This window comes from Crocuta crocuta, unplaced genomic scaffold (assembly GCF_008692635.1).
Source record: "Crocuta crocuta isolate KB4526 unplaced genomic scaffold, BGI_CrCroc_1.0 scaffold762, whole genome shotgun sequence".
NCBI classification, from domain to species: Eukaryota; Metazoa; Chordata; class Mammalia; order Carnivora; family Hyaenidae; genus Crocuta; species Crocuta crocuta.
The window spans coordinates 420616-441587 of record NW_027529524.1 but is presented as its reverse complement, the minus strand read 5'-3'; the positions used below and the strand labels follow the sequence as shown (position 1 = coordinate 441587).

Genomic DNA, 20972 nt, shown 5'->3' with positions numbered 1-20972 from the left:
CGCCCCCTGCAGTCCCCTCCCCAGGTGCAGGGCGGGGCGGGTCCGTGAGTCAGCGGCTCCCAGATCTAGCCCGGGAGGGGATAGAGCCGGAGGAGCGGGGTGCGGGGTACGCGGGGCTGGTGGGGAGGCCACGTCTCGTGTGAGCGGGTCTGATCCGGCTAGTGTTGAGCTGAAGGGACAGCCCTAGGTCTGGGGGAGAGAATCCCTGCCTGTGAGACCCGCCTTCCCTGGCCCGGGCCCCTCCCAGTTCCCCAGCGCCGACCGCTTCCTGGTCCCCGTCGCAACTATGGCTGAAGAACAACCGCAGGTCGAATTGTTCGTGAAGGTAGGAACACCTTCTCCCTCCTAAGCCAGCTTCCCTATTCCTGGAAGTCAATTCTCACCTTTACCGTGCTCCAGCCTTAACTCCTCAATCTCTTCCCTCCTTGACCCCCACCGCAACCCCACGTGCAATCTTTAGTGTGAGTGTGTGGGTGTGGGTGTTGGGGGGGTCTTCGGAAGGAGCAGAAAATTGTCGTGTCTGGGGGGGGGAGGGAGTTGTTAATGAGAATTCTATGCTCAACCCTGAAAAGTTTGTCGAAGTTTCCAGCAGCCTAAGGAGGGTTCCCAGGAGTTGAGAATATTGATGAGGTTGGGAGGAGGGGCCGATAGGAAAGACTGGAAGAGAAGGGTGCAGTGGGACCCAACAGGTTTTGGGAGGGTGAGAGGGAAACGTCCGTACAGGTGGTCCTATAAGAATACCAGAGTGAGGGATGTCTTGGGGAGACTTGGAGAAGTGTGTGTGTATGTGTGTGTGTGTGTGTGTGTGTGTGTGTGTGTGTGTGTGTGTGGCAAGGCAGGTTTCAAGGGAGAGGGTGTGGTAAGGGAGGCTGAGAGGAGATCCATGGAAGACTGGTAAGTGGAAGGAGGTGAGAGAGTGGGAGTGGAGTTCTAGCAGCGGGTGGAGATGGGGTGGGCCCGGAAGGGACCCGGGGACTTGCAGAAGCCAGAGAAAGGGAGGTGGCTAGGTGCGAGTTTAGCTGGGGCTCCCACAAGGATAGGTGGGGAGAGGTATCAGAAGGAGGAGGAGGTCTGGGTTAGGGCGTTTACGGTTTGGGGGTTTTAGAAACAGGAGTAAGAGTTGCTCCAACTCTCGTCTCTCTGTGGGTGTGGAAGAAGAGCAGTGGTCCTTTGGCCTTCAAATATGAAAGCTCAGACAGCAGACTCCACTGTTTCTACTCTGCTCCCTCCCCACTCCAGGGCATTCTTACCCAATCCTGGACCTCATCTCTGCACCTCCCTCTCCGTCTGTGTCTCTCTGTTTGCACAGTCTCCCCACCCTTCACTATCCTGCCGCCTTTCTCTCCACTTCCCCCTCTTTGTTCGTCCTTCTTTGTGCGTTCCTGCTGCTTTCTCCCTTCTTTATGCTTGGGGCTTCTGGGGAAGTCACTCCCTCTCCTGTGCCCAGCCGTGCCTGGGCCCGCCCCCCTTAGGTGTGGTCCCCACCTCACTCATACTTGCCTCAAGGGCTATTTTTATTCCTGGGTGAGGCTGCTCTAGAGGACTTCTGGCCTGGGGTCCATTGTGAGGACAGTTATCTGGAGCCATGGGCCATGCACTGGGAGACCCCCCAAGTAGTGTATGGGGAAGAGGGAGGTGGCCCTCCGCTGCCCAGGCCTCAGCCTCATAGGTCCCTGCCCCCACTTCTTGCCAGGAAGGAAGCTGCTGTGGCCGGAGACACAGTGCGATGAATCACCCTCAGCCTAGGGGGAGGTCCCTTGGGGGATGAGGTCACCATTTGCCAATTAGAGGGCAGCCCACCTCTGCAAAGCCCTCTACATCTTTAGGGTGAGGCTCTGGGCCCCCTTGACTTCCCACCTGGCTGCCAAAAACCGCTTGGGTGGAGGTATAGAGAACCAGAACCCTGGCTTCTGAACCCTGCCACACCTTGCCAATCCACAGGCCACGAATCCAGGCCGCTAGCCTACCAAATCCCTCTCTAACGGCTGTGAGGATTAGATAAGTTTTTGTATGTAAAGTGCTTAGACTAGCAAGTAGAAAACTGCATAACTGTTAGTTTTCCCTCTCTATGGTCCAGATACTCCAAGTTCTCCAAAACCCAGTCCCTCTGCCTACTTCCCACCTGTTCTGATTCCTCTGGGGAACCAGAAGTCGACCTTTGCAGAAATAGTTCCCAGCGATCTGCCCTAGGTTTGCTCTACCTCCAGTTAAGAGCCCACTTCTCGGGGGGATTAACTAGTGAGACTGAATGTCATGATGAGGCAGAAAACAGCTAGATCTGGGAGTAGGAGATGTAGAGAATGGCCTGGGGATGGGTGGGGTGTACCAGGCCTAACTTTGGGGTGGGGGTTACTTTTCAGGCTGGCAGTGATGGGGCCAAGATTGGGAACTGCCCCTTCTCCCAGAGACTGTTCATGGTACTCTGGCTCAAGGGAGTCACCTTCAACGTCACCACTGTTGACACCAAGAGGTGGGCCAATTTCTGTTCCTCTAAACACCCCTGGTGCACACATGTGCACGCATATATGCCCACACATACACTCACCCAACCCTAGTCCTTCATCCTGTACCTTTTCCCCCCCTCCCTCCACCCAGAGCTCCATTTTCTTCCCACATCCCTCCATCTCCCCTTTTTGGTTCTCCCTGACCCCCTTTTCCTGTCCTGATGCCTGGCCTCTTCTGCAGGCGGACTGAGACAGTACAGAAGCTGTGCCCAGGAGGGCAGCTCCCATTCCTGTTGTATGGCACCGAAGTGCACACAGACACCAACAAGATTGAGGAGTTTCTGGAGGCAGTGCTGTGCCCTCCCAGGTATAAGGGCACTTGGAAAGGAGGGAGTGGGTAGCTGGGAGACTCTAGGAAAGAGAGAGGTTGAAGAAATGGAAAACAGAGTTGGTGATGGGCTGGGGTTGGGGAGCTGAGACTCCTCCCTGGAAGGATATCTTATTCTGTTTCTTCCATTGGCTTTCAGGTACCCCAAGCTGGCAGCCCTGAACCCTGAATCCAACACGGCTGGGCTGGACATATTTGCCAAATTCTCTGCTTACATCAAGAATTCCAACCCAGCACTCAATGAAAGTGAGTTTCAAGGGTTGGAGGCCAGCATCCTAGGAGGAATGGAGATCCAGGGATTGGGATAGCTGATAGATGGAAATTCAGCTATCAGGGAGATGGAGCAGATGTTGGCAAAGCTTTACTGCCTCTCACCCTGGTCACCTTACTTTTACTTAAGCCCCATATTTCTTTGTATTTACATTGGCTGTGACTTTAGGCTTCTCTCATTTGTCACCTAGCCTCTCCTGCCCCACTGGGGACATTAGTTGGGTTGACTGCTGGCCTGTTTTCTGGCATAATAGGTTGTGCTTAAGAACAGTAACTCTAGATCAAGACTACCTGAGTACAAACACTACTAGCTGTGTGACTTTGGGCAATTCATTTAATTTCCCTGTAAATCCATTTCCAGATCTACAAAATGAAGATAACAATATATATTTCATGGGTTGTTGTGAGAATTAAATGAGGGTTTTTTTGTTTTGTTTTGTTTTGTTTTTTATGTAAAGTGCTTAGAATAACACATGGAAAACGAACTACATTCGTGTTAGATATTATTCTTTTGGGCTGGCCTCACCATTAATATTCATTCAGTCTCCACTCCCTAGGTCCTCCTGGACTATGTTGATCTTTTGATGTTCTTACCAATTCCCCTTTCTTGCACAGATCTGGAGAAGGGACTTCTGAAAGCCCTGAAAGTTTTAGACAATTACTTGACATCCCCCCTCCCTGAAGAGGTGGATGAGACCAGTGCTGAGGATGAGGGTATCTCTCAGAGGAAGTTTCTGGATGGCAATGAGCTCACTCTGGCTGACTGCAACCTGTTGCCAAAGCTCCACATAGTACAGGTGGGTGGTCATTGTAGGAGAAGGTGGCCATTGGGATGGCTCTTTAAGAAGTTCCCACACAGGTTTCCCATGACAACCACTCCTAAGGTGATTTCTTTCTTAGGATGGTTTCTGTGGATTGATACCAATAGCTGACACTACCCCATTCCGTCTTGGCAGCCATTGCTACAAGACCAGTGCTTGAGAGAATTACATTCTGTGACACAGGCTGTGGGTGCAAACAGACTGGCTGAGAGTAACATATCCCAGTATTGCTATTAAGAGTGTTCTTCCTGTCTCTGTCACTGCCAGATCCCCAGATCAGACAGAGCAGGCTTTTCCTTAAATCAGAGCTTTAACTCTTTTTATAGCATTAGTCTCCACTTCCTCTTGTGATGAAAGATGAAAACTGCTGCCAGTTCCCATGTTTTTGTCTTAGCCTCAAAGCTATGATTTAGTTCATGAAACATGGGCCTATTGTCAGTCTGCCACAGACCTCTGTATTGAACAGCTGTGTACTAGATGCTGAAAGCACAAAGGTGTATGATGATTGGTCCTTGCTCTCAAAGGATTTGAAATCTAGCTGGGAAGATAAAACATTCACATGAAAGTGAAGTGATAATATAAGTGAAGTAATTAATACAAGTGATAATACAATAAAAAGCCAAATGAAAAATAAGGACAAAAGTTATTGTGAAAATTCTAGAGAATTTTGTGATTTGTGAATTATATCAATAAAATCAAGATAGAAGTGGCACCATGGAATGGGGTGGTCTGAAAAGGAGCTGGTTATAAATGACCAGGGTTTCAGTAAATAGAGAGGAAGGGTGAAGACAGTAGGAGACAGGAGTTAAAAAGCCCTTTGGAGAAAATGATTCATATAGGAGATTAGAATCACAGGAAGAGAGGCCAGATAGGGGAGGTTCTTAAATGCCTGGACAGGAAGACTAGATTTTATCATGTAAGCTTTGGGAAAAGGGAAAGACCAAGAGTGTGGCAGCCAGTGTGGCTTCCTCTGAGGCTAACATGTTGACCCCTCTCCTCTCCCCACCCCAGGTGGTATGTAAGAAGTACAGGGGATTCTCCATCCCTGAGGTGTTCCGCGGAGTGCATCGATACTTGCGCAATGCCTATGCTCGGGAAGAGTTTGCCTCTACCTGCCCAGATGATGAGGAGATCGAGCTGGCCTATGAGCAAGTGGCCAAGGCCCTCAAATAAGCCTCTCCTGGGGCATGGTCACCCCCCTTCATTTTCTCCACAAAGGCACCAGGTGGTTTCCACATGGCTACCCAATGGACACACTCCAAAATGGCCAGCGGGCAAGAGAATCCTGGAGCGCTTGTGCAGGGCTGGCTGGGGGGCTAAGGGAAAGGATGGGGAATCTAGGTAAGATTTTTATTGTGGGGTGGTTTGGGTAGGACAATGTATTTCAGTAATAAAATACAGAATGAAAATATAGTGTCGTTTTACACAAAAGGGGCTGCAGTGTGGGTAACACAGAATGAAGGGTGGGTCAGTGACCTTGAGCTCAGGGCAGAAGCCAGGAATTTAAAAGAGGGGTATTTGTGGTCAGGCTTCCATTTTTCGTGCCAGTCCACCATAACGCTGTCTTGTAGTCCATGTCGCATTTGCTGCCCAGCCGCCAGGGCCCTCCGTATCTGGGTGGGCCTGGGCAGCACTCACGGGGCGGGGCCGAGTTCGGAGAAGGGGAGCTCAGTCCCCGTGGAGTGGGCGCGGCATAGCAGGGCGGAATGGGCGTGGCCTAGATGAGCCCCGCCCCGTCCCGCTTAGACAATGCCCCGGAGCCGCCAGACAGTCGCACCCCCGCCCCACCGTAGTTCTTGAGCTCGCCTACCCAGGGACCCCTCAAAAGCCAAGAGCTCCAGCCCCCGGGGTTTGAAGACTAGGACTCCTTTCTCCAACCAATTCTGTCCTCAGGGGGGTGGGGCCCCAGCCCAGAACACAAGAGCGCCGGAGTCTGGGTGGCGGCTAGAGGTAAGTCTAGGGGTTGGAGATGTCCTCCGGACCGTGTAGGGGCCAGAGTTTGAGGTTGCCGGGGCCGTGCCTGATACCCGACAGAGTACAGGAGGCCAAAATTTGGGTGCGGAGCTGAGCTGGGTAGACTTTAGGGTAGATGGACGGGGAGACAGGGTCCTGGACCCAGGAGTGGAGCCCGCTCCCTGGGACCACGCCCCCGGTTTCCCCGCCCCTTGGATTTCGTTTTAGACCTCTCCCAGTCCTCCGGGACTCGGTCTGGTTTCTACTGGGTCGCGTTAGGGGCAGCACGACCAGACTGGCCGGGGTGGAGGGAAGATATTTAACTCCTTAGGCTCTAATTCCTCCCTGGTTGCCCCTCTCTCCCTTTCACGTTTGGGCATTCAGGACTTCCATCTCTCAGGCCCTATCACCTCAGCTGTCTCCTCCTGTCCCATAACCCCTCTGGGTCCCTCGCCACACTTCGGGTCCCTATGGCAGCGAGCAACTGAGGGTTAAGGGGGCGGGGCCATTGCATTTTTGGAGAGTGAGCGCATCCTAGCGGCTGCCAAGAGGGGCGCCTAGCAGGGACCTCACGAAGCCCCCAGCAGGGGCAACAGGTGTTTTGGAGATTAGGGGTCCCGGTCTTGTTCCTTGGACTCCCTCCAAAGCAGCAGACCCCGAAGGGTGCGGGATGGAATGGGGTTGGCGGGAGGGAAAGATCTGGAGGGGGTGGGGCGAAGTGGGAGGGGCGCCCGGAGATGGCAGAAAGAAGACCCGGGCGCTCTTAACCATCCCCCGCCCCCCCTCTCCCCGCACGCCCTTCTGTGCATGTCTCTTTCTCTGCCTTCTTCCCTTTCTGTCTCTTCTCCCAGACAGGTGAAGTAAAGAGAGAAAACTAAGAAATCAGCGCGGCCGGAGGGGGAGACTGTGTGGATGGGATGGGGACGCCAGGGGAGGGGCTGGGCCGCTGCTCCCACGCCCTGATCCGGGGAGTCCCAGAGAGCCTGGCTTCGGGGGAGGGTGCGGGAGCTGGCCTCCCGGCTCTGGACCTGGCTAAAGCTCAGAGGGAGCACGGGGTACTGGGGGGTAAACTGAGGCAACGATTGGGGCTGCAGCTGCTAGAACTTCCTCCTGAAGAGTCGCTGCCGCTGGGACCGCTGCTCGGTGACACCGCCGTGATCCAAGGGGACACGGCTCTAATCACGCGGCCCTGGAGCCCCGCCCGCAGGCCGGAGGTGAGCGCCAGGGTGCGGGTGGTGTAAGAGGAAAGGGGGTGCTGGATGTGCGAGGCTTTCTCTGCCTCGCGCCCTCTTTTCGTGCCCTAAGGTCGATGGAGTCCGCAAAGCCCTTCAGGACCTTGGGCTCCGGATTGTGGAGATGGGGGATGAGAACGCGACGCTGGATGGCACTGATGTTCTCTTTACCGGTGAGGCTGGGGTGCCTGCATTCCTGGGGCTTTGCATTGGGAAGCAGAGTTTAGGAGACTGGGCCATGTCAGGCCTTGTTTCCAACTCACTCTCGCTCTCAAACCTCCGCGGCCTCCCTGGGTTCAGGCCGGGAGTTTTTCGTAGGCCTCTCCAAGTGGACCAATCACCGAGGAGCTGAGATAGTGGCGGACACGTTTCGGGTGAGGAGCAGGACCAGCTCTGTGCTGGGGGAGCCGGGAGCTGGGGGTAGGAAGGCCGCGGGGTGGGGCGCGGGGGAGGGAGGAGCTAAAAGCAGCTAGTGTTTTAGGGAATCCCCTGACACCTCCCGCTTCCCTGAATTCTTTCTCTTGTTGCCCCTAGGACTTTGCTGTCTCCACAGTGCCGGTCTCGAGCCCCTCCCACCTGCGCGGCCTCTGCGGCATGGGGGGACCCCGCACTGTGGTAGCTGGTAGCAGCGAAGCCGCCCAAAAAGCTGTCAGGGTGAGGAGAGGTGGGGCAGCGGTTGGGCAGGTCCGGGGAGTGGCCACAAAAGTGGGCGTGGCTCCTGGCCCGCAAGGCTAAAAGCTGAGAGGTTCAGAAAACTAACTCCAATCCCTGCCCTCATGGGGCGGACTATCTAGTGTGAAAACTTGTGAGAAAGCAATAAGTTGTTATACTAGCAGGACAAAGACCGGGAACACAGTAGATTAACATCGTCTTCCCGAGTTTCAAGAAGCTCCAAAAAGATGGCATCTAAGCTATGACTTGAATGATTCGTGAGATTGACTGGGAGGGGCTGGAGAAGGGGGGAAGAGAGTTGCAGGTAGAAAGAAGTATTTGTGAGTCTGAAGTGGAACAGAGGTAACTAAATCGCTCAGAACACTGTCTGACACACACTAAGGACTAAGTGCTTGCTAGCATTATTATACAACAAATGTAACTGTGTCCCCAGCCCTCTGAGCTTGAGCACTTCCTCTTTTCTCTCCTTCAGGCCATGGCAGTGTTGACGGACCACCCCTATGCGTCCCTGACACTCCCGGATGACGCAGCCGCTGACTGTCTCTTTCTGCGTCCTGGGCTGCCTGGTGTGCCCCCTTTCCTCCTGCACCGTGGAGGCGGGGACCTGCCCAATAGCCAGGAGGTGAGGGACAGCAGCAGCTCCACCATTGCCACCAACCAGAGAAAGGGGTCTCAGGCCTTCCTAGTGGGAGGAAGAAGGGGTACCATCTCTGGAAGTATCGGTGGTGCCACCCTGAGTTGGCTAGAAGAAGGGCCTGGCTGTGACCTCCGGGTCTTACTCCCCTCTCCTCACTTTATATCCTCCCTGCAGGCACTGCAGAAGCTCTCTGATGTCACCCTGGTACCTGTGTCCTGCTCAGAACTGGAGAAGGCAGGCGCTGGGCTCAGCTCCCTCTGCCTGGTGCTCAGCACACGCCCCCACAGCTGAGGGCCTGGCCTTGGGGTCCTGGCTGGCCAGGGGTAGGGCAGCATAGGGAGTAGAAGGGGAAGGAGGCTTAGATAGAGGACAGTGAATAGGTAGTAGTGGGGAGAGGGCCCCAAGATGTAGGGGGAGGGCTTAGTGTGGGAAAAAGGATAGAGTCTACTGGGTGAGTCATCTTCCTCAGAACTAATAAAACAGAACCAACCTTTTAGACTGGGCTGTGGCTTGTGTCTTATTGGGGCAGAGGGATAGGGGAAGGGCTGAAATCTGGAGTTAGTGCTGGGAAGGAGGCCTCTTTCATTCATCAGACCCTCATTAGGCACTTATTGACTCATTGCCCAGCCCTATCATAGGTGTTTAGGCACAAGATGGACAGAACAGAATTTCTATTGTGGGCAGCATGTATGAGGGAGAGAAGAAAGAGTATGGATGGATCACTCAATTTATCGAAATGTCAGGTGATTCAGAGACTGGTAGATTACCAACCCACTCCTAGCTGATAGAGAGGAGGAAATGACACTTCCAGGGACATTCATTTTCATTCACTCATTTACTGAGGCTTCGCAGTAGAATAAAAAGGGTCAATCTCCTGATATCAGGGAACTCACAATATATTGAAATTGAAATACAGGTGATGGAACAATTCACAGGATGTTGTTGCTATGACATAAATAAGGAGAGCGTCTAAGGCATCAAGATGTATGCAGGGGTAGGCAAAGAGGGTCAGGTATGGCTTCCCAGGAAAGGCTACATTTCAACTGAGTCTTGATGACAAAGAAGAATTAGCCAGGAAGGTAGTGGGGAGGAGGATGAAGAGTGATCCAGGAAGAAGGACTTGCATTTTGCAAAGGCATATTTGGAGGCTGGGAAGTATCTCTCCAAGGCTGGCATGTTGTGTGCTTGTGGAGTGAGGGGGACAAGGCTGGACAGTAGGCAGAGTGCTGCAGCACCTTGTACCCAAAGCCTAGGCCCATGGCTCCAGAGCTGAAGGTTATGGAAAGAAATACTGCAGTTCTGGAATACAGAATAGGAGGAGTAGGTTGGCATTTGGGGAGGCTCCCTCTGGCTTGAGGGAGGAGGACAAAGGTAAGAGGATGCTATGGGTAACTAGGGAGGAAATGAGGAGGGTGCATTCAGGTGGTAGCCCTGGGCGTGAAGAAGAGTAGGGATTTCACAGCGACATTAAAATAGGACTCGGTTCATTGTGTGGGAGTGAGTGGAAGAAGGTCTGCATGACTCCCAGTTTCTGGCTTAGGCAACTGGGTTGATCAAGAGAGAATGCAGAGGAGGATTAAGTGACAATGAGTTGGGTTTTGGATATGCTGTGTGCAAAGTGCCTAGGCCGACCAGACAGAGATGTCTCAGCAATGGTTGGGAGATCCCATTACCCAGGGTGTGAGCTGGAGAGAGTTCTGAGTGTTGTTTGCAGAGGTGAGGGCTAAGAACTGGCTGTGGATGACAGATTCCCAAAGAGAGGGAAGTCAGATAAGGAAAGGGACAAACATAGAATGGGGGGGGGGGGAATACCATGGGGGTAGGAAGCAAGGAAGGAGAGTCCAAAAGGAAGACACCAGCAGTAAAGAAAAACAGAGCTTAAAGAAGGGAGTAATCAAAGATCAAGCCAGATGAATGCTAAAAAACTCTACTGGGTGTGGCCCTCAGGACCTCACTGGCAACCTCATGGAGAGCAGATGAGCAAGTGGGGTGGAGGGAGGGAGACGAAAATACAAGTGTAGGCCCCTGGTTCAAAGAGCTGGACTATGGAGAGAAAAGAAGAGTAGGACAACTATCTAGGAGTTGTTGATGTCTTAAGATAGGGAGACAGGGCTTGATCAGGTTTAGAGAGGGCACCAGTGGTGAAGGAAACAAGAAAGTTATGAGATGGGGTAACTGAAGGAGCTAGATCAGTGGCAGAGATAGCCTGAGACCCAGGGCTCCTGACTCTCAGGCTAGTGCTCATTTTTGCCCCATTCCTTCTCCAGATGAGGGGCCAAGAAGGGGTGGGAGTTGTGGAGAGCTGAGAACCCCCAGCTTGCCAGGTTCAGAATAAGGATTTCCCTTCAAACTACAACTGCATAGATGGTGGAGGCATCAGCAGAAACCACTGGAGATAACTGGAGGGGCCTTCTGAGGGCCAGATGATCCAGGTCTGCATAGAGCAGGCTCTGAAAGGTGGGCAGGAAAGCAGGAGGGTCTCAGAGATCTGACTCCTCGGGGGATACAGGCCTTTTCTCGGGGATTCTGGCCAGCCCTCTTCCAATCCCCAGGCCCTTACCGGCTCCTGGTCCAGGTCCCCTGCGACCTTAGGCTCCTCCTCCTTTACTGGCCTCTGGGTCTCGACTGTCAGCAGTGGATCTATATGGAGGCGACAGAGCTGAAGAATTGAGAGAAAATGACCAACTTGTCTGCTCCCAGTAAGGGCTCAGACTCAGGAACTGAGAGATGGGAAGTGCGGGAGCAATAGAAGGAAAATGAGGTGGAATTATTCTCACCAAATCTGGGGAGCGGTCGAGGCGGGTGCGGGGGTGATCGCCTGCAACGGATGTATAGGAGTCTTTGAGCGCCACCAATTTTGTCTCTCGTTCTCGGGACCAACAGCAACCGAGCAACTCGGAAGGGTCAGGCCCACAAAAACAATTTAGGCTCCACTCCTACAGATAATTCCGCCCACGCTCTGATCCTGCTCCAGCTCTAGCTTCACCTCCCAAGCCAGGGCTTCACCTACGGTCTGTGGCCTCGGCCCAAGTTGTGACCTTCCCCATTTTTCTCTAAACCACATGCCCCGTCTCTAGCCACATGCCCCGTCTCTAGCTTAAGTCTGCGAAGGTTCCGGTCCTGACCCTCCCGCTTCGGGTCAAGATCCAAGTATCCAGGCCCCGCCCATTGTGCTCACCTGCGCCACCACCAGACCACGCCCAACGCCCCGAGTCCTAGCACCAGCCCAACGCCCAGCAGTGGGATCAGGAGCTGGGGATACAGAGACCCTGGGGGAATGGAGGGGGGGATGGCGATGGGTGCCGAGGTCAGGGGTGCGAGGACAGAGAACTGACTCTTCCCCTCAGGAACCCCCAGCCAAGGCCTCTCTCCCTCCCCAGGGTGTGTGTCCGAGTTTAAGTTCCCGTGCGCAAAGGCCTGGACCTACCGTGGGTAGGCCCCGGAGCCCTGCAATCAGCCCCGTCCCCTAGCACATGCAACACAGTACGGCTCTCCTTCTCTTGGCGGCCCCTGCAGAAAAAGGTGCCTGAGTCCCCCGCGCTCAGGAGCAGCTCCAGCCGCCGGATACTAGGGTCCAGGGCACGTAGGCGACCAGCAAAGGGCTGGAGGGGAGACACAGTGGGGGTTCCGCTGGATGAGGCCCACAGGATTGGGCGGCGTCCTTTGGACAGGCCCCTGCAGGCCGGGAAGCTAGGCGCCCAGGCCCAGCGGATGGGATGCGAGATCCCTACGCAGGAGAAATTCACCCGGTCTCCAGGGCGGCCGTCCAGTGAAGCTGGGTTTGGAGGGGGCAGTGGTTAGGGCAAGTGCACAGTTTGGGACGAACCCCACTCCCGTCTCCTCTCTCTCCCCTCTCCTCTACTTTCCTGCGCGCCTCCATCTTCCCCGACACATCTTCCTCCTCCTACCCACCCCCCACCTCACCCCTACCCCGGGCCGCCCACTACCTCAGTCTTTCCTGGCACCGATCTCAACTTCCTTGTGGGGATGGCTTACCACCGGGGTCTCCCTGGGCCCTCAGCAGCAGCAATGGCAGCAGTTGCAGCAGCAGCAACGGCAGCAGTTGCAGAACCAAGGCCATGACTGGGATGTGATGGAGAGAGGAGGGAGTGGATCAGCGGAGGCGACCGGAGGGAAACTAGGGGGTTGGGGTCAAGGGGGGGGCGCGGGTCTGGGCGCTCAGATAAGAGGGGCGCGCGGCTACCAGCTGCCGGGATCCCTCTGGGAGTCCTTCCTTGCGTGCTCGTTCACAGCTCTCAAACAATACTCATTAAAAGTGGGCTGGTTACAGAACACTTTTGCAAAACTTTAACTTCTGCAGCTAGCAGTGGCCCAGAGCATCCAGGCTGGCTGGCTGAGTTCAAATCCTGACTTCCCATCTACTAGCTGAGTGATGTGGGCAAGTCGCTTAACTTCTCTGGGCTTTTGCTCATCTGTTAAGGAGGGATAAAAGCACCCTCACAGAGTATTGAGAAATAAGAAGAGTAATACATGTAAAACATCTAGAACAATGGCTGACACATAAGAGCACTAAGTGCTCACCATTATTATTATTATTATTATTATTACTACTACTACTTATAGTCTTATTTTAGCTTCTACTTCACCTCTCTGTGCCCGTGGTGTTCCTCCTGGCCACTGGTGCCCCACCCAGACTGGCAGGTTTTGATTTGAAAGACACTTTGGAGCAAGTGCATATGCCCCACACCCTGACTTCATTGGCCCTCACTGAACTAGAACAGCCCAAGCCAGGCAACCCCTGGTTTAGCCAAGGCAAGTTCTGAGACCCTCAGCAGGCAGCCCCAGCCTATTCCTCTTATCTTGTGACATCATGGAAGCCCTTGGTGACATCACAAACCCTTCATCCTTTGTCCTGTGGCTGATCAGGCGTTTGGAAGATCAAGTCAGGGCTGAATCAAGATTAAGTTGGCCTCTTCCATCGTTAATTTCTTTTTTCTTTTAGAGGGAGAGCACACAAGCAGGGCAGAGGAGCAGAGGGAGAGAGAATCTTAAGCAGGCTCCATGCTCAGCATTAGAGCCCAATGCGGGGCTCAATCCCACAGACCCTGAGATCATGACCTGCCCTGAAATCACTCAACTGACTGAGCCACCCAGGAGCCTCTCTATCTTCAATTTCTGCTCACATGTCCCTACAGGGACTCAAATTTGGCAATTAATGTATGGTACATTCCATTGTCCACTTCCAGCAGCTACTGCCACCACAGCCACTGTACTATCATAGGGAACTTTGGTGATGCCTCTTCAGAGAACTGGGCAGGCAGGGCTGTCAGCTGGGAACCAGGAGGGAGGTCATCCTGAGACCAAGAACCGAAATGGAGTTGGCCACTAGTTCACCTACCCTCCTCTACCTCTCTCTCCCATCCCTACTCCCTCACCCAGTTCTGCTTAGTACCTCCCAACTCCTGGTCAGCTGTGTGTAAATGGAGGAGGGGCCACCAGAGGCAGGGAAGGGAGGGGACCATTGGGATTATAAATTCCAAAAAGGCCACTCAACTCCCAGAGCCAGATCCCTAAAAATCTACTGTCAGCTGCTGTACTTGCTACCATTCTCAGGATCCTCATCATGAAAGGCCTTCTGCTGCTCACCCTGTCTGCTCTGCTCTGCTGGGTCTCAGGTGAGCACCTAGGGGCCCCAAGGACTTTTACAGCTTGCCCCACCCACTGCCCTCCATTGCCTACTGCTTAGGATCCGAAGCATCCCAACTGGTGGCTCAGCTCTCCTGTGACTCCAGAATCAGGCCTCCCTGTCACAGGGTCTTTGCTCTATTTCTCAAGGACCCATGTCTCCTTCACACTTCTCCCCACCTCCAAGACCCACTCTCCTAATCTGCCAGGGTTCCAAGTCCCCCGGGCCTCACTCCACTACCAAACCCTCTGGGGCCCAGCTTACTGATTTCTCCTCTTACCACCTGCACTCAGCAGAGTCCTCCCAGAAACCTAGGTATCCAGCCTGGGGCTTCTTGTGCACCTCACCCTCCCCATCTACTCCATCAGATTTTGTTCTCAGTCATTCAAGCAGTGGCCTTTACTAGTGCACCCCTGCTCTTCCCTGGGGAGCATACCCCCAGGGACGCAAGCCTTCTGGAAGCTCCCAGGGATCTCTTAGAACCTCCAAGGGAACCGGAGAGATATTCCAGCCTTCTAGGGAGGGAATGCCAGGTCTGATCACCCCCAGGGTGAAATGGGTTTGTTGCACAGAGGTGCAGTCAGCGGGTCCCTCTACTCTTGGACTGAACCCCTCCTTTGCCAAACTTTGCTCACCCAAACCTGCAGTTAGTTGCGGTGGGAACTTGGAGGGTGACACACTCTGCACCCATTCTCCCCCTTTTGGTAAGGTGCTCAGATGGAACCTGATGATCTGGTTCCCAGATATTTTTCCTTTCTGTCTCAGAGCCATCAGGGTGAGAGGATCCCACACTTACGGTGGTCCCAGGTGGTGAGAGTAAATTGCTAAAGGTGACCACAGGGGCTCCTGGGTGGCTCAGTCAGTTAAGTGCCCAACTCTTGGTTTGGCTCAGGTCATGATCTCACCTTGAGTTTGAGCCCCGTGTTTGGCTCTATGCTGACAGCGCAGCCTCTCTCTCTCTCTCTCTCAAAAATAAACTTAATTAAAAAAAAAAGCTGGCTGTAGGTGGCTTTCTTGCCATCTTCAGGTTACAAGCCATTTATTCAAGTGCTGCAACCATCATTCTTATTTGTAATATTTCATCCAATTTCAATTCTCCATCTGTGATGTCTTCTGAATTCCTTTATCTCCCCCCACCCCCCGCCTCCTCCATTCCTTGCCCACGGTACTCTCACATTCCATCTATCCCCAGCCCTGTGTTTTTGTTGGTAGCTCTACCCCTCTTGACTCATCCCTGGGCGAGGTGGGGTGAAGGATGATGTTTAGCGTGTGGGCATTCACAGAGCAGCGGCTCCACCCTCCTCCACCTCCACTGTTTCTGCTTTACTCACCTGCTCTGTCGCTACCAAACCCAACAGGTTAGACTACCTACTTGATTGGTTCTTCTCCACCCTACTCCACTGGCCCCCAGGTGAGTCAGACACCCCATTACCTCAGCCTGACTTGTGTCTTCCCAGCTGACATTCGCTGTCACTCCTGCTACAAGGTCCCTGTGCTGGGCTGTGTGGACCGACAGTCCTGCCGCCTAGAACCAGGACAACAGTGCCTGACAACAAATGTGTACCTCGGTAACATCCCTCTCTTTAGGGGGGAGAGGGGACCGGTGGGAGACTCTACGGTGAGGGCTGAAGTCCAACTGTTGCTCAGACTGAGACAGAACGGACAATCACAGGAATGATGATATTTGGCCAAGGGTTCTTATGTGCCAGGCATCATTCTACGACTTTACATGGGTTGTTTCAATTCATGTTCAAGGATCCTATGATGTGGGTGTTCTTATTATACTGAGGAAACAGCCTCAGAAAAACACACTGACAAGTCCAAGGCCTCCCAGCCAGCGAGTGGTAGGACCAAGATTGGGGTGAGGGGGCGGGAGAAGAAAGTGCGGAAGACAGTCAGGCTTACTGAGAAGAGATAAAGAGAGGAGGGCCAGGGTCAGAGTAGGGAAGGAAGCCTGGGTGGGTGCATGGGGAGGGGAGGTGGACACAGGCATGCCAGGAGCCCATTCTAGCTGACACACTGCCCACTCTTACCCTCAGGTAAGATGTGGGTTTTCTCCAACCTTCGATGTGGCACACCAGAAGAGCCTTGTCGGGAGATCTTCAACCAAACCAACCACAAGCTGGGCCTGAGCTATAACACCACCTGCTGCAGCAAGGACAACTGTAACAGCCCAGCCCCTCGGCCCACCCCAGCCCTGGCCCTTGTCCTCCTGACCTCTTTGGCTGGCCTTGGCCTCTGGCTGCTGCACTGACACTCACTCCATGGCTGCCCCCCTCCCACGTGCCTTAGCTTGAGCTCAGCCCTGTGTCTCCTTGTCCCCTGGCTCCCTACAACGGTCTCTCCTTAGCTCCCTTTGCTCAGAAAAACATTTCTCAAGACTCTTCACGTTTCTTTAATTAGACAGTGGTCTCCTTATCCATCCTGCCACCTTACATTCTCCACTCTGCTTTTCCTGAGTCCCTGCATATATCCCTCTAGACCATTTCAAATCTTCCCCAGATAGAGCTCTCACTTTTCCTCCTGCACTCTACCGTGCCTTACTCGGGGAGCAATGGAGACCTGGGCCTGAAATTGCCTTCAGTTCTGTCCTCAGTGAAGGCTCCCAGGAAGGAACTGATAACGTCACTGTATGTGGCTGATTCCCCAAATCCTGGCCCCCATATAAACCCCATCCCCATTCTCACTTCTTTCCATTTTGAGTAATAAATATCTATGTCTGATAAATTGTGTATTTATTGTCAAAAGACCTCTTGTCAGAGCCCCCCCCCCCCCCCCCAGGAAATAACACTTTCAGCTCCCGCCCTCCCCCAAGAATCCTTCAGGGGTTTCCCTGGGAGGCTGGGCTGGGGCAAATGGAGAAATGGATTTTTCAGGACTCCATCCTTCATTCCTGTACCTGGGGGTGGCACACAGGACCCAGTGTTTGAAGCAACAATTCTTATCCCAAATTTAGGCCATACCTCTGATGCACTGCCAAGAAGAAGGTACAGCCCGGCTTCAGGGCTCAACAAAAAGGGTAGGAGAGTTGCATGGTGATGGAATCCAGGATGCTTTTAACAGGCCTGTCCCTCAGGCTAGAGTCAAGGGCCTCACTTGGCCAGGTTGCTAAGCAGGGCACCAAGCAACCCACCTACCATGGTGCTTATGTTTCCTTTCTCAATCCTTTAGAGTCACATTGGGAACCAAGTTGCAAATGGGAGAAAGGGGAACAAACCCAACCAGGTTCTTTGATTTCTGATGACCCCCACTTAGCCCAGAGACCACGCCCCTCATGCCCAGAGAAGACTCTTCCTAGCAATAGGGTCCAGGAGTCACTTAGAGCGGATTCTCCATTTTCCCTTGGGGTTTCATTGACTAAGAAGTACACCATTATAACTAAGTCCACTGATGCTTGATAACCCCTAAACTAGAGCGTGGATGCCCCCATAATACTCCTGCAATTCTCCCATCAAGAAAAGATAGAATTTTCCAGTCAGCTCCAGGATGGTGGATAGATTTTAATGGCTCACAAAGGGCTGTTTGTCTTCCCACCTTGGATCTCCTTTGTACCCTTGCTCCTTTGCTTCCCTCCCTTCCCCTGAGCCTATTTCCCTCTTTACAATACTGGCAAAAGCCAGGCCAGTGTGGTAACTGTTGTAGCCAGGAAGCATGGCAGGGCCACAGTGTTTGCCATGGCGCTGTTGCACAGGTCTCCGACACAGCAGTCTCTGTGGGTTGTGTAAGTCACATCTCCCACCAACTCTGTTTCCACTTGATTGCAATGATGGGCCGCCACGCAGGTTGGATAGTGATGAATCAAGGTCACTGAGGCTGAGGAAAGAATGAGACTCGGGTGTTGGAGTCTTCACTTGAGGACTTGTCTTCTAGGGCAGAGTGGATGTGACTTCAGGGAGCCCAAAGGGATTCTCTGCCCCCTCACAAAAACACCTCCATGAAACCAAATGGCCAAAGTTCACACTGACATTGTGAACCCTCTAATTCAATGCACTGAAATGGACCAGCTTCTGTGCTGTTCTTGCCCAAAACTCATGACTGCAATCTAGAAATCGAGAGACAATACTAGATAGATCTAAATTGAGAGATGGTCTATAAAATAACTTATCAGGACTCTTCAAAAGTGTCAAGGTCATGGAAGACAAAGACTCAGAACTGTCACTGATCAGAAGAGACTGCAAAAATGAACACTACAGGTCCCATCAGCCACAGGCACAGGTAGACTGACGAAAGGAACACGTAGCCTAGGCTCAAGGGATAGGAATGCTTGCTTCTCATTCAAAGGAACCTGTAGAACAAGTAGCTAATTAAAATCTAAAATCAGCACTATCCTAAAGATATAATCATTAGGTGTACCTAATGAAAACTCTAACATAAAGAATGAAGATATTTTTGAGATTACAAGTCTCCTGAGATGGAAAAGACATCCGGGGACCAGATGAAGTAGCACCAGAACACCTGCTAGCATGACCTCATGGGCTTCCAGTCAACAGTGTCCACTTTCTCAGGAGACCCCCATCCCCACTTCTGTCCTCAAAAGCCTTCATGGGCAAGCATTTGGGGAGGGGGTGGGACTTTGGAGCATCAGCTCCCCATTATCCTGGGTGGCACCACACCAGGCCTATCTTTCTTCACTGCAAGAGCTTGGTGTCAGTTTTTATTGGCTTGCTGTGCAGCAGGTGGATGAACTCTCGTCTGGTTTGGCTCCAGTACAGGATGGGAGAAAGACATGCATAGAACAACTGGCTAAACTGAATAAGGTCTGTAGATTAGTTGGTAGTATTGTTCCAGTGTTATTGTTATTTTCTGATTTCGATAATTGTACTGTAGTTATATAAAATGTTAACAGAGGAAGAGAGGTGAAGGATATACAGGAACTCTCTATACTATTTATACTAGTTTTCAAAAATTATTTCAAAATCACACACACACACACACACACACACCTGGTTCTTATCTAATGGCTGCAATTTTGGTTTACTATTTTGGTCCCTGCCTTCAAGGGCCAAAACTTTTTCAATCATCTGTGAGTGAATGGGCCTCTGAAACCCTGGAGAGTTAAAGGGGGAGGTAGGAACACATGGACAGTGGGCTGCTGAGGGGCTCAGTGCCAGAGCCAGAGGGGCTCCAGCCTGCTCTGCTCTGCCATGGCACCATCTGCTCAGTGCCAGACTGAGCCTAGGAGGTTCTGGAAACCAGAAGGATCAAAGTAGGAGCTGGAGACAGGGAAGGGCTGAGGGAAGAGGGAGAAACTGAGGACTCACGGTTTTCAGATAGCTTGTTCTGTCCCAGGCCTGGCTGGGGTTTGCGCTCCAGGAAGCCACACTGTTCTCCTTCCCTGCAGGTGGCCACGGTTTCTTTGCAGGAGCTGCCAGGGCCTCCTTTGCAGTCATAGCACCTCATATAGTTTCCTGGTAGGAAAGAAGAGGTGCTTGACCCAGGCTGACAGGCTGACAGAGGAGCCAATTGGCAGAGGGGAATGGGCCTTGGCTGCCTCCTTACCCAAGGCAGTCCCCAGCAGGGTGCCAAGCAGGACCCCGACAACTGGGGAGTTCATTACCATCTGCCTGTGTCAGGATCACCTCTCTTTCCCACTCCCCCTCCCTGGCCCTGCTTTGCCAGCCTTATATCCCCCTTGCTTTATAGGCTTTATAGGGCAATAAAAAGGGAGGAAAGAATCTTCCCCAGCAGGCACTGGGGCCCCAGGGGGGACAGGGAGGGGCCCCCAAGGCAGGAAGAGCCCTCAGCGTCTTCTGGAGTTCCCAGATTCTTCCATCCTCATCAGCTGTTCTAAAGCTGTGTCCCCAGAACTCCTGGCCCTAGACCCTTTCAGAAGGTCCTTAGTGGTCTTCCTTTTCCAACTTCCTATCTCCATGAGATCAGATTTTCTTTGTATACTTCCACCAAAACAACATATCCCAAAAGACTTTGTGCAGAAGCAGATGTAAAAAGCCGGCCATCTTTTATTAAGCTCGACTTTTATGTAATCCCCCAAAGTGTGGAGCGATACTACTTTTCTATGTTGTTGGGAAAGAAGTTACTTTTCACAAAACTGTTTTGTTAACATGTAATAGGTTTATTATTTTTATTTTTAAATAAATCTATTTAAAATGCTCTGTTTTGATTTCTAATATAGTAAATACCAATATTAACTCCCACAAAGAAAAACTCTTTTGGGTCTTCAGTTATTTTTAAGAGTGTGAAGAGGTCCTGAGATTAAAAAAAAAGTTTCGGAAATCTGTCTCCTCTGCCCTCCCTCCCCTATCTTACTCCTGGCACATCCCTGTTCTGATGCCCCAGATCAGGCTCTCCTCCCCAATGCCATAAACCCCAATTTTCCAGAATCTACCACCACCTTCTAAGTCTTATCCCCACATTCCTTCCAAGTCTTTCTGAGTGACCCCCTCCCCCCAGCGGAAACACATCTGTCCCTCTGGCCCCACCCATGATTAATTCCTCCCTCCTCGGTCGTAAAGCTGGGAGGGATAATTACGGGGTACAAATGTTGAGGCTTGGGGGGATCAAAGGGACCTGAAGCTGGGTGAGGTCCCACTTAGACAGCTGAGCTTTGTGTAGAGGGGCAGGTGGAAGATGGTAGTGTTCATTCCACATTTAAACATCACGCTGGAACCATTCTGGGCCAGGGCTTTGAGGAGGGTGACCTTGAAAGACTCAATGCACGGAGAGGGGAAAAATGGAGCAAAGACAGGGAGCTGAGCTGACAGAGCTGAGAACAGCTTGAGAGGAGGGGAGGGAGGGAGGAGGGAGGGGGAAGGTGACAGACATAACTCTGAAGCGGCAGACGCAGCCACAGCTGAGAGTAACAAACACAGAATGGAGAAGACCCTGAAGATTTGAGCAGACTAAAGTAGGGGGCAGGGAGGATGTGAGAGATGTGGGGCGCAGGAGCA

General features: G+C 52.6%; 5 protein-coding genes across 8 annotated transcripts; 3 read left to right on the top strand and 2 right to left on the bottom strand.

The window, feature by feature from the left end:
- The first annotated feature begins 110 nt into the window (after positions 1 to 110).
- CLIC1 (chloride intracellular channel 1) lies at positions 111 to 5334 on the top strand. Its single transcript, XM_077760914.1, has 6 exons — positions 111 to 325; positions 2361 to 2470; positions 2686 to 2811; positions 2972 to 3078; positions 3718 to 3899; positions 4935 to 5334. The coding sequence occupies exons 1-6, from the start codon at positions 287 to 289 to the stop codon at positions 5094 to 5096; spliced, it is 726 nt and encodes a 241-aa protein (XP_077617040.1). The 5' UTR covers positions 111 to 286; the 3' UTR covers positions 5097 to 5334.
- Positions 5335 to 5420: 86 nt separating this feature from the next.
- Positions 5421 to 8913, top strand: DDAH2 (DDAH family member 2, ADMA-independent). 2 transcript variants are annotated; one of them, XM_077760912.1, is made up of 7 exons: positions 5421 to 5873; positions 6728 to 7090; positions 7182 to 7281; positions 7409 to 7482; positions 7643 to 7762; positions 8253 to 8402; positions 8592 to 8913. In XM_077760912.1, the coding sequence occupies exons 2-7, from the start codon at positions 6794 to 6796 to the stop codon at positions 8706 to 8708; spliced, it is 858 nt and encodes a 285-aa protein (XP_077617038.1). In that variant the 5' UTR covers positions 5421 to 5873; positions 6728 to 6793; the 3' UTR covers positions 8709 to 8913. The 2 variants fall into 2 exon arrangements, with proteins under 2 accessions (XP_077617038.1, XP_077617039.1); XM_077760913.1 differs by lacking the exon at positions 5421 to 5873 and adding an exon at positions 5898 to 6539.
- A 354-nt stretch (positions 8914 to 9267) lies between these two features.
- MPIG6B (megakaryocyte and platelet inhibitory receptor G6b) lies at positions 9268 to 12498 on the bottom strand. Its single transcript, XM_077760873.1, has 6 exons — positions 12414 to 12498; positions 11845 to 12192; positions 11596 to 11686; positions 11195 to 11235; positions 10978 to 11057; positions 9268 to 10867 (listed from the first exon to the last, which is right to left on the bottom strand). Exons 1-6 carry the CDS (start codon positions 12496 to 12498, stop codon positions 10763 to 10765), a joined length of 750 nt encoding a protein of 249 aa, XP_077616999.1. The 3' UTR covers positions 9268 to 10762.
- An 828-nt stretch (positions 12499 to 13326) lies between these two features.
- Positions 13327 to 16791, top strand: LY6G6C (lymphocyte antigen 6 family member G6C). 3 transcript variants are annotated; one of them, XM_077760856.1, is made up of 4 exons: positions 13992 to 14053; positions 15277 to 15422; positions 15522 to 15632; positions 16104 to 16791. In XM_077760856.1, the coding sequence occupies exons 2-4, from the start codon at positions 15320 to 15322 to the stop codon at positions 16316 to 16318; spliced, it is 429 nt and encodes a 142-aa protein (XP_077616982.1). In that variant the 5' UTR covers positions 13992 to 14053; positions 15277 to 15319; the 3' UTR covers positions 16319 to 16791. The 3 variants fall into 3 exon arrangements, with proteins under 3 accessions (XP_077616983.1, XP_077616982.1, XP_077616981.1); XM_077760855.1 differs by having other exon boundaries at positions 15257 to 15422; XM_077760857.1 differs by lacking the exon at positions 15277 to 15422 and having other exon boundaries at positions 13327 to 14053.
- Positions 16792 to 17662: 871 nt separating this feature from the next.
- LY6G6D (lymphocyte antigen 6 family member G6D) lies at positions 17663 to 19618 on the bottom strand. Its single transcript, XM_077760854.1, has 3 exons — positions 19564 to 19618; positions 19326 to 19472; positions 17663 to 17877 (listed from the first exon to the last, which is right to left on the bottom strand). Exons 1-3 carry the CDS (start codon positions 19616 to 19618, stop codon positions 17663 to 17665), a joined length of 417 nt encoding a protein of 138 aa, XP_077616980.1.
- Positions 19619 to 20972: the final 1354 nt, after the last annotated feature.

Coding starts and splice junctions, on each gene's coding strand:
- CLIC1 (XM_077760914.1), top strand. CDS start 287: ATGGCTGAAGAACAACCGCAGGTCGAATTGTTCGTGAAG. Junction 3,079..3,717: donor CAACCCAGCACTCAATGAAA/GTGAGTTTCAAG, acceptor TTTCTTGCACAG/ATCTGGAGAAGGGACTTCTG. Junction 3,900..4,934: donor CAAAGCTCCACATAGTACAG/GTGGGTGGTCAT, acceptor TCCCCACCCCAG/GTGGTATGTAAGAAGTACAG.
- DDAH2 (XM_077760912.1), top strand. CDS start 6,794: ATGGGGACGCCAGGGGAGGGGCTGGGCCGCTGCTCCCACGCCCTGATC. Junction 7,282..7,408: donor CACTGATGTTCTCTTTACCG/GTGAGGCTGGGG, acceptor CCCTGGGTTCAG/GCCGGGAGTTTTTCGTAGGC. Junction 8,403..8,591: donor ACCTGCCCAATAGCCAGGAG/GTGAGGGACAGC, acceptor TCCTCCCTGCAG/GCACTGCAGAAGCTCTCTGA.
- MPIG6B (XM_077760873.1), bottom strand. CDS start 12,498: ATGGCCTTGGTTCTGCAACTGCTGCCGTTGCTGCTGCTGCAACTGCTG. Junction 12,193..12,413: donor GGCCCAGGGAGACCCCGGTG/GTAAGCCATCCC, acceptor CTCCAAACCCAG/CTTCACTGGACGGCCGCCCT. Junction 11,687..11,844: donor GGCTCCGGGGCCTACCCACG/GTAGGTCCAGGC, acceptor CCATTCCCCCAG/GGTCTCTGTATCCCCAGCTC.
- LY6G6C (XM_077760856.1), top strand. CDS start 15,320: ATGATGTTTAGCGTGTGGGCATTCACAGAGCAGCGGCTCCACCCTCCT. Junction 15,423..15,521: donor GTCGCTACCAAACCCAACAG/GTTAGACTACCT, acceptor GTGTCTTCCCAG/CTGACATTCGCTGTCACTCC. Junction 15,633..16,103: donor GACAACAAATGTGTACCTCG/GTAACATCCCTC, acceptor TCTTACCCTCAG/GTAAGATGTGGGTTTTCTCC.
- LY6G6D (XM_077760854.1), bottom strand. CDS start 19,618: ATGAACTCCCCAGTTGTCGGGGTCCTGCTTGGCACCCTGCTGGGGACT. Junction 19,473..19,563: donor CCTGCTGGGGACTGCCTTGG/GTAAGGAGGCAG, acceptor CTTTCCTACCAG/GAAACTATATGAGGTGCTAT. Junction 17,878..19,325: donor GAACAAGCTATCTGAAAACC/GTGAGTCCTCAG, acceptor TTCTTTCCTCAG/CCTCAGTGACCTTGATTCAT.